At 34.4% G+C, this 9,580-nt stretch overlaps 1 protein-coding gene across 2 annotated transcripts; it reads left to right on the forward strand.

Annotated features, from left to right (window-relative positions):
- Window positions 1–3,225: 3,225 nt before the first annotated feature.
- Window positions 3,226–5,984, forward strand: LOC149894534 (uncharacterized). 2 transcript variants are annotated; one of them, XM_090069903.1, is made up of 7 exons: window positions 3,226–3,549; window positions 3,621–3,735; window positions 3,861–4,298; window positions 4,648–4,817; window positions 5,048–5,112; window positions 5,525–5,631; window positions 5,728–5,983. In XM_090069903.1, exons 1-7 carry the CDS (start codon window positions 3,346–3,348, stop codon window positions 5,823–5,825), a joined length of 1,197 nt encoding a protein of 398 aa, XP_089926029.1. In that variant the 5' UTR covers window positions 3,226–3,345; the 3' UTR covers window positions 5,826–5,983. The 2 variants fall into 2 exon arrangements, with proteins under 2 accessions (XP_089926029.1, XP_089926024.1); XM_090069898.1 differs by lacking the exon at window positions 3,226–3,549 and having other exon boundaries at window positions 3,556–3,735; window positions 5,057–5,112; window positions 5,728–5,984.
- Window positions 5,985–9,580: the final 3,596 nt, after the last annotated feature.

The following is a 9,580-nucleotide window of genomic DNA, read 5'->3' on the forward strand; positions in this document are numbered from 1 at the left end:
GCTCAATTTCCATACAAAAAGTCGAAATTTGGGCCAAATGTGGCCAAATTCGAGGCTTTCACCGACTCCTCTTGGATCCCTTGGCCTTATTTTGTTGTATCCTGTCAGGCTGAGCACGAAAATGACAAAGACAATCAACAGAGAGGCTTGCAAGTACCGGATTTAACGACAAAACCCCGTTTTTGGCTCAATTTCCATACAAAACGTCGAAATTTGGGCCAAATGTGGCCAAATTCGAGGCTTTCACCGACTCCTCTTGGATCCCTTGGCCATATTTTGTTGTATCCTGTCAGGCTGAGCAAAAAAATGCCCAAGGGCATCAACCAATTCAGTGGTAAGTACCGAATTTTGCGACAAATGCACAGAAATGCTTAGAATTTGCTTGTAATGTCAATTCTGTGATTATTTCGTCAAATTGGAGCCTTTCACCGAGATTTCTCGGAGCCTTTGGACATTTTCTGTTGTAACCTATCAGGCTGAGCACGAAAATGACAAAGACAATCAACAGAGAGCCCAGCAAACACACGACGTCGCAACGACGTTGTAAATAGGTTATTTTCAAGTTATAACGTCGGACGACCTTGTAAGGACGTCGCTAGGACGTCGTATCCACGACGTCTTTTAAAGAATCTTATTCAGACGTCGTAGCGAAGTCAGTTTAACGTCGTCTAATAAAAAAAAAAAATTATCAGATTTTTTTTTTTTTTTTTTTTGTTTAACTGTTGCGTCAGGTCCGAAACTTTAATAGAAGCTAATTTTAAAAAGAAATTAAGAAAATGAGTAGAAAAGAGTATATGAAAAAATGGAGAAGAAAGGATAATTTGTTAAGACAATTTCTATACGAGAGTGACAAAGATGAAGATTTTTTTGAAAAAACGTTTGAAGTGGAAAAAAATGATACGAGCAAACAAAAACCATGCCACACAGAAGATTCATTCACTCAGCTTGGTTCTTTGAATTGCAGTAATCATTTAAATCAACTAGAGTCTTTGAGCCAGCTTGATTCTTCTGTTCGTTTTGATTTATACAATGAACTTGATTCTTCCGGCCGACTTGATTCTTCCAATCAATACTACTCTTCTAGCGAACTTGATTCTTCTAGTCAGATCGATTCTTTCAGTGAATTTGGTTCTTCTTCAAGAAACGACGAAAATGAAATAAAAATAGATGAGAGAAATAGTGCGGTTGACCCTAATGAAACATATTTTATTTTAAATTTAAAAAAATGGTTGATTAAAAATAGAATTACTCACACAGCAAGTACTGAGCTGCTTTCTCTTTTAAGATGCAATGGACATGCAGCTTTGCCTAAATCTTCTTGTACTTTGTTAAAGACTCAACGCTGTGTTTTGACAGAAAAAAAATGTGGTGGGGAGTATATCTATTTAGGGTTAAGTAATGGTATTAGTCAAACTTTCAGAGAGAATCCTTTATTACCAGTTGAGAACAACATCATATCTTTACTTGTAAACATTGATGGTGTGCCATTGCATAAATCTTCAAACTCTCAATTTTGGCCTATACTTTTCCAGTTTAGTAATTTTACACCATTTATTGTTGCAATTTTCTATGGTAGCCAAAAACCAACCAATTTAAATGATTTTTTATATGATTTTTTAATTGAGTTTGCGAATTTAAAAGCATGTGGTTATAATAAAGATGGAGTTAATTTGTTGGTTGAAATCCGTGCATTTATTTGTGATGCTCCTGCTAGGCAATATCTAAAATGTGTTAAAGGTCATACAGGTTATTTTAGTTGTGAAAGATGTGAAATTAAAGGTAAGTACAAGTCGTTTAGAATGATTTTAAATACTACAAATTGTGTGCCTCGTACTAACAAGTTATTCAAACAGTATTTCTATGCCAATACACATCAAATAAGCCGTAGCATATTAATAGATTTTAATGTTAATTGTGTTGATGGTTTTGTCTTGGATTATATGCATTTAGTATGTCTTGGTGTTGTTAAGCGAATTCTTATTTTTCTAACCAAAGGACCTTTCCCATATAGATTGGGTTCTGCTCAATTGTTGAATATTTCAGAAAACTTGTTAAAGTTTAGTGGTAAATTTCCATCTGAGTTTGCTCGTCAATCAAGAAGTTTACATGAAGTAAAGAGGTGGAAAGCCACTGAGTTTAGGCAATTTTTGTTATATACTGGCTTTTTAGTTTTAAAAGATGCTTTTACTCCTGAACGTTATCAGCATTTTCTTTCTTTAACTCTAGCAATGAGAATTTTTCTAGATTCTAATGCGATTGTCTGAAATAATCATCTTCAATATGCAAAAGATTTATTGAATTACTTTGTAGTTAAATCAGAAGAATTTTATGGTCCTACTTTTTCTGTGTATAATGTACACAGCTTAACTCATTTACATGAAGATGTTAGCTTTTTTAACTGTTCCTTAGATGAAATCTCTTCTTTCCAATTTGAAAACTATTTGCAAGTAATTAAAAAGTTCATTCGCAAACCTCAAAGTCCATTATCTCAAGTTTTAAAAAGATTTTCAGAGCTTGAAAATCTTGAAATAAGTTGTAATCAGTATGCTAAATCACATAGAGTTATTTTTTCTCCAAAATTTAAAGACTCTTGGTTTCTCCTATACACAGGCGAATTTGCCCAGATTATTGGAAAATTAGACAACAATCAATTTAACTGTGTTGTTTTAAAAAATTGTGTTTACAAAAGCGTATTTACAGATCCATGTGACTCTAAAATCTTTAACATTGTTTTTGTTAGAGATATAAAAACTCACTTGAAACATGTTTGTCTAAGTAAAAAACATTTTCAAAGAAAAGCATCATGTCTAGCTTATAAAGAAGGGTTTGTCTTATCATGTTTGTGTCATGACATATAAAATTTGTTTACAACCCACTCTTTAACTAAATAATAAACGTTGAAAAGTTTTTTGTACCTTTGTGAAGTATTAGATCAAATAACAATATACTTAATATATATTTTACAATGTTAAACATCAAAAAAATTGAATTTTTAAAAGTTTACCTATTTGGTGATTGTCTGTATTGTTGTAAGATTCTAATATTGTTATTTAAATATTTATAAATATAAACAAAAAAAATTGTTTCATTTATTTAAATAATCATAATAAAGTATGTTAATAAAAATTATTATTTGTTAAATTATTTATAGTAAAATATGTTACTGTTAACATGTTCTATAGCTAAAATTGTTCTATAGCCAAAGTTTTTCTAAAAACAATTAATTGTTATTAGAAGAAATTAATATATATTTTTAATAATTAATCGTTTAAACAGTTTTTTAAACAAAAACTATTATAATATAATATTATAATATTATTATAAATAAGTATAAAAAATTCAAAGATGTCAATGAAAGATTTATGGGCATTAGTTGTAACTTCAAGCAAAGACAAAATTGGAAAAACTAGGGAGACAGAAACAGTTGTTCCATTTCATTGGATTTCCTCAGATGAGAAATGGTTGTATTGGCCTCCTTCTCGAAAAGATGAAAAACATACAAAGGCAATTCCCAATGAGGTTCTTTGGAAGAAATTTGAAATTTTTAAAATTACGAGGTAATCATTTTGTTTTTCCGGATTTGTTCTAACTCTTTTATTAATAATTTTTCTTCTACTTATTTAAAACTTTTAGGTGAAAAAGATTTGTGTGAATATGTGTCTGGAAACAATTTTATGTCCTCATCAAGTGAAAGAGAGAGTGCAGTGAATGAAAAAAGGGATATTGATTTTAACAGTAAGACAAACATTTTGATTTAGGATTTCGGATTTTTATTTAAATGTTTTTTGCAACCTAATGTTAATTGCAGTATTAAAAATATTGTTTTTTCTTTGTTAACAAATTTATTGATATTATTATAGAAGTGGAATTGCCTAAAAAACCTACTGAAAATATTATGTCAGCGATAATTTCTTTGTCAAGTAAATCTATTTTAAAACAAGAATTGTATTCACAATCAGCATCTTGTAAAAGTAGTTCTTCTGATTATTTATCACCAATAAGTTCTGCGTCACTATCACCTAGACATAAGTTAAGATTATGTTCTCGATCACCTGTCTCCAAAAGCAGGCCATGTTCGCTCTCACTTTCACCAGTCCTAATGTCTGGATCAAGTTCATGTTCACTTTCGCCTATTCGCAAGCCAAGATCAAAATCTCGCTCCCCTTCACCTGTGCATAGTTCTAGATCATACTCAAAATCACAGAATAATCATTCCCAATCAGTGTTTTCAAAGTCAAAATCTAAAGCAAAGAAACTGGTTCGATGTATGAATAGTAATTTCCCAATGGATGAAGCACGTAAGTTAAAAAAGTTTTTTTCAAGTTTTATTGATAAAATTATCTATTGAATTCATCTAGAAAACACAGAGAGATTTGGTTAACTGTTTAATGTCAGTTTTGCCAATATAATTACCTAAGTACTTTTATTAAGTTTGCTTAATTTAAAAAAATGGTATATGAAGGAATACACAATTTTTATGACGAAAATTGTCTCATAGATTCAATTTTGAAAATAAACTTTTGCTCTATACTATTACTTTTGGTTTTAAACTGACATTTTCTTAAATGTAAATATTATGTAATTTATATACTGTTAATAAGTGAAACAAAATTTAATATTTGGATTTTTTAATATATGTAATTTTAGGATTTCAAAAAAAGACAATATCTCTTTTAACTTGTATCGTTGACCTATTGGAGAATCAAGTTCACCAAATAAATAATGATTGTACAAAAGATGTGGAAAAAATTGATAACATGGATAAATTCAAAGAACTAGAGGAGTCTTTATCAAAAAAAGACTTTTTTTCATTTATGGTGAATTGTTTTTGAGAATTCTTTTTCATAAATACCCTATTTACTACAATAAAATTTTTTTTGTGTGAAATCTTTAATGTAGTCTTTGTAAAAAGTGCTACCAACATGTCCGTTTAATATTAAATTATGTATAAAGTTAACAATTAGAACTCCTCTAGCTTCGAAGTTATTAATGTTAGTTTATGTTTAAATGTTATTCAAATATGTATAAGCAAATATATATATTTTAGGTTGGTCAGTTAAAAATGGTCGGTGGCAAGACAGTACGGGAAAATGTGAGAAATGTCATGAAAAGGTACACAACAATATACATTAATATGTTTTCCAGGCCTATATGGCGTCGTATTCTATATTAATGGATTAACTAACTGATAGACAATAATATGGATTAAAAATCAAATTAAATGTTTTTCAAATTACATTTGAACAGGTTGCAAGGTTGACTATAAAAATTCGAACTTGATAGCCTAAAGTTCAAACTTGAATTCAAAAAGTTGCCTATAAAAATTGGAATTTAGCAGGTTGAATTCAAGGCCTTAAAAAGTTAAAAATTAATTGTTTGTTAAACCTGTTTTAAATGATTTTTTTTAAGATTTCAACAAATTAAGTAACAATTTACTCAATTACGCAAAAATAATTATTTTATTTAAGTTTCTTATTTTATGTGAGTTTTTTATTAACAGTTCTGATAATTTCTTTTAATTTAGGTTAATGTCCTACTCTGTAATGTCATGTTTTAATATGCTTGGAACAAATAGACACGAGCAAAAAAAGTTATCATTTAAAGAGACAAAGATATGTAGTGTGGTTGTCGGTGAGTTTATATTGATATATTTACATTTAAGATTGGTATTCTATAAAATGAGTAAAAATAACTTTAAAGTGTTTTAACATATTTCATTTTGTTTAGCGAGTGTGTTGTCAAATCACGCGACAACTGAAATCGAAGTTTTGGATTCAGTGAAAAACGTGTTAAAATACGCTCCAGAAAAAAAAAAAGATGTATAAATTTGAATTTTGAAAAAGAAATCCAAGCAGCTGCATTATATTTTTATTTGAGACTTTATCGTGGCCATTCTTTTATGTAAATAAAAGTGTAATTGGTAAAAGAAACTGTAATTGGTAATATTTTGGCGCTTTAAAATAGTTCAGTTTTTGAACATGTTACACATGTTACAACATATGTTCAATTCCTTAAAGAAGTTGTTTAAATAAATAATAGATTTTTTAATAGAAAATATAAAAATTGTATGTAAAAACAAGAGGCATATTTAGTCGGTTCTCCGACCAATAACCGATATCCTGTAGATCCTTTTTGCGACGTCGCATCGACGTCTATTTTTCACCCTGGATACGACGTCGTAAAATTGTTACACTTTACGACTTTACAGCGACGTCAAAACGACCAACCTCGCGACGTCAAAACGACGTTGTACCGACGTCATTGTGCTTGCTGGGAGGCTGGTAAGTACCGGATTTGGCGACAAAACCCCGTTTTTGGCTCAATTTCCATACAAAAAGTCGAAATTTGGGCCAAATGTGGCCAAATTCGAGGCTTTCACCGACTCCTCTTGGATCCCTTGGCCTTATTTTGTTGTATCCTGTCAGGCTGAGCACGAAAATGACAAAGACAATCAACAGAGAGGCTTGCAAGTACCGGATTTAACGACAAAACCCCGTTTTTGGCTCAATTTCCATACAAAACGTCGAAATTTGGGCCAAATGTGGCCAAATTCGAGGCTTTCACCGACTCCTCTTGGATCCCTTGGCCATATTTTGTTGTATCCTGTCAGGCTGAGCAAAAAAATGCCCAAGGGCATCAACCAATTCAGTGGTAAGTACCGAACTTTGCGACAAATGCACAGAAATGCTTAGAATTTGCTTGTAATGTCAATTCTGTGATTATTTCGTCAAATTGGAGCCTTTCACCGAGATTTCTCGGAGCCTTTGGACATTTTCTGTTGTAACCTATCAGGCTGAGCACGAAAATGACAAAGACAATCAACAGAGAGGCTGGTAAGTACCGGATTTGGCGACAAAACCCCGTTTTTGGCTCAATTTCCATACAAAAAGTCGAAATTTGGGCCAAATGTGGCCAAATTCGAGGCTTTCACCGACTCCTCTTGGATCCCTTGGCCTTATTTTGTTGTATCCTGTCAGGCTGAGCACGAAAATGACAAAGACAATCAACAGAGAGGCTTGCAAGTACCGGATTTAACGACAAAACCCCGTTTTTGGCTCAATTTCCATACAAAACGTCGAAATTTGGGCCAAATGTGGCCAAATTCGAGGCTTTCACCGACTCCTCTTGGATCCCTTGGCCATATTTTGTTGTATCCTGTCAGGCTGAGCAAAAAAATGCCCAAGGGCATCAACCAATTCAGTGGTAAGTACCGAACTTTGCGACAAATGCACAGAAATGCTTAGAATTTGCTTGTAATGTCAATTCTGTGATTATTTCGTCAAATTGGAGCCTTTCACCGAGATTTCTTGGAGCCTTTGGACATTTTCTGTTGTAACCTATCAGGCTGAGCACGAAAATGACAAAGACAATCAACAGAGAGGCTGGTAAGTACCGGATTTGGCGACAAAACCCCGTTTTTGGCTCAATTTCCATACAAAAAGTCGAAATTTGGGCCAAATGTGGCCAAATTCGAGGCTTTCACCGACTCCTCTTGGATCCCTTGGCCTTATTTTGTTGTATCCTGTCAGGCTGAGCACGAAAATGACAAAGACAATCAACAGAGAGGCTTGCAAGTACCGGATTTAACGACAAAACCCCGTTTTTGGCTCAATTTCCATACAAAACGTCGAAATTTGGGCCAAATGTGGCCAAATTCGAGGCTTTCACCGACTCCTCTTGGATCCCTTGGCCATATTTTGTTGTATCCTGTCAGGCTGAGCAAAAAAATGCCCAAGGGCATCAACCAATTCAGTGGTAAGTACCGAACTTTGCGACAAATGCACAGAAATGCTTAGAATTTGCTTGTAATGTCAATTCTGTGATTATTTCGTCAAATTGGAGCCTTTCACCGAGATTTCTCGGAGCCTTTGGACATTTTCTGTTGTAACCTATCAGGCTGAGCACGAAAATGACAAAGACAATCAACAGAGAGGCTGGTAAGTACCGGATTTGGCGACAAAACCCCGTTTTTGGCTCAATTTCCATACAAAAAGTCGAAATTTGGGCCAAATGTGGCCAAATTCGAGGCTTTCACCAACTCCTCTTGGATCCCTTGGCCTTATTTTGTTGTATCCTGTCAGGCTGAGCACGAAAATGACAAAGACAATCAACAGAGAGGCTTGCAAGTACCGGATTTAACGACAAAACCCCGTTTTTGGCTCAATTTCCATACAAAACGTCGAAATTTGGGCCAAATGTGGCCAAATTCGAGGCTTTCACCGACTCCTCTTGGATCCCTTGGCCATATTTTGTTGTATCCTGTCAGGCTGAGCAAAAAAATGCCCAAGGGCATCAACCAATTCAGTGGTAAGTACCGAATTTTGCGACAAATGCACAGAAATGCTTAGAATTTGCTTGTAATGTCAATTCTGTGATTATTTCGTCAAATTGGAGCCTTTCACCGAGATTTCTCGGAGCCTTTGGACATTTTCTGTTGTAACCTATCAGGCTGAGCACGAAAATGACAAAGACAATCAACAGAGAGGCTGGTAAGTACCGGATTTGGCGACAAAACCCCGTTTTTGGCTCAATTTCCATACAAAAAGTCGAAATTTGGGCCAAATGTGGCCAAATTCGAGGCTTTCACCGACTCCTCTTGGATCCCTTGGCCTTATTTTGTTGTATCCTGTCAGGCTGAGCACGAAAATGACAAAGACAATCAACAGAGAGGCTTGCAAGTACCGGATTTAACGACAAAACCCCGTTTTTGGCTCAATTTCCATACAAAACTTCAAAATTTGGGCCAAATGTCGCCAAATTCGAGGCTTTCACCGACTCCTCTTGGATCCCTTGGCCATATTTTGTTGTATCCTGTCAGGCTGAGCAAAAAAATGCCCAAGGGCATCAACCAATTCAGCGGTAAGTACCGAATTTTGCGACAAATGCACAGAAATGCTTAGAATTTGCTTGTAATGTCAATTCTGTGATTATTTCGTCAAATTGGAGCCTTTCACCGAGATTTCTCGGAGCCTTTGGACATTTTCTGTTGTAACCTATCAGGCTGAGCACGAAAATGACAAAGACAATCAACAGAGAGGCTGGTAAGTACCAGATTTGGCGACAAAACCCCGTTTTTGGCTCAATTTCCATACAAAAAGTCGAAATTTGGGCCAAATGTGGCCAAATTCGAGGCTTTCACCGACTCCTCTTGGATCCCTTGGCCTTATTTTGTTGTATCCTGTCAGGCTGAGCACGAAAATGACAAAGACAATCAACAGAGAGGCTTGCAAGTACCGGATTTAACGACAAAACCCCGTTTTTGGCTCAATTTCCATACAAAACGTCGAAATTTGGGCCAAATGTGGCCAAATTCGAGGCTTTCACCGACTCCTCTTGGATCCCTTGGCCATATTTTGTTGTATCCTGTCAGGCTGAGCAAAAAAATGCCCAAGGGCATCAACCAATTCAGTGGTAAGTACCGAACTTTGCGACAAATGCACAGAAATGCTTAGAATTTGCTTGTAATGTCAATTCTGTGATTATTTCGTCAAATTGGAGCCTTTCACCGAGATTTCTCGGAGCCTTTGGACATTTTCTGTTGTAACCTATCAGGCTGAGCACGAAAATGACAAAGACAATC

The sequence above is a fragment of the Hydra viridissima genome, unplaced genomic scaffold (assembly GCF_058129835.1).
Source record: "Hydra viridissima isolate aposymbiotic clone 2 unplaced genomic scaffold, HvirCarnegie_v1 scaffold_1, whole genome shotgun sequence".
Lineage (NCBI taxonomy): Eukaryota > Metazoa > Cnidaria > Hydrozoa > Anthoathecata > Hydridae > Hydra > Hydra viridissima.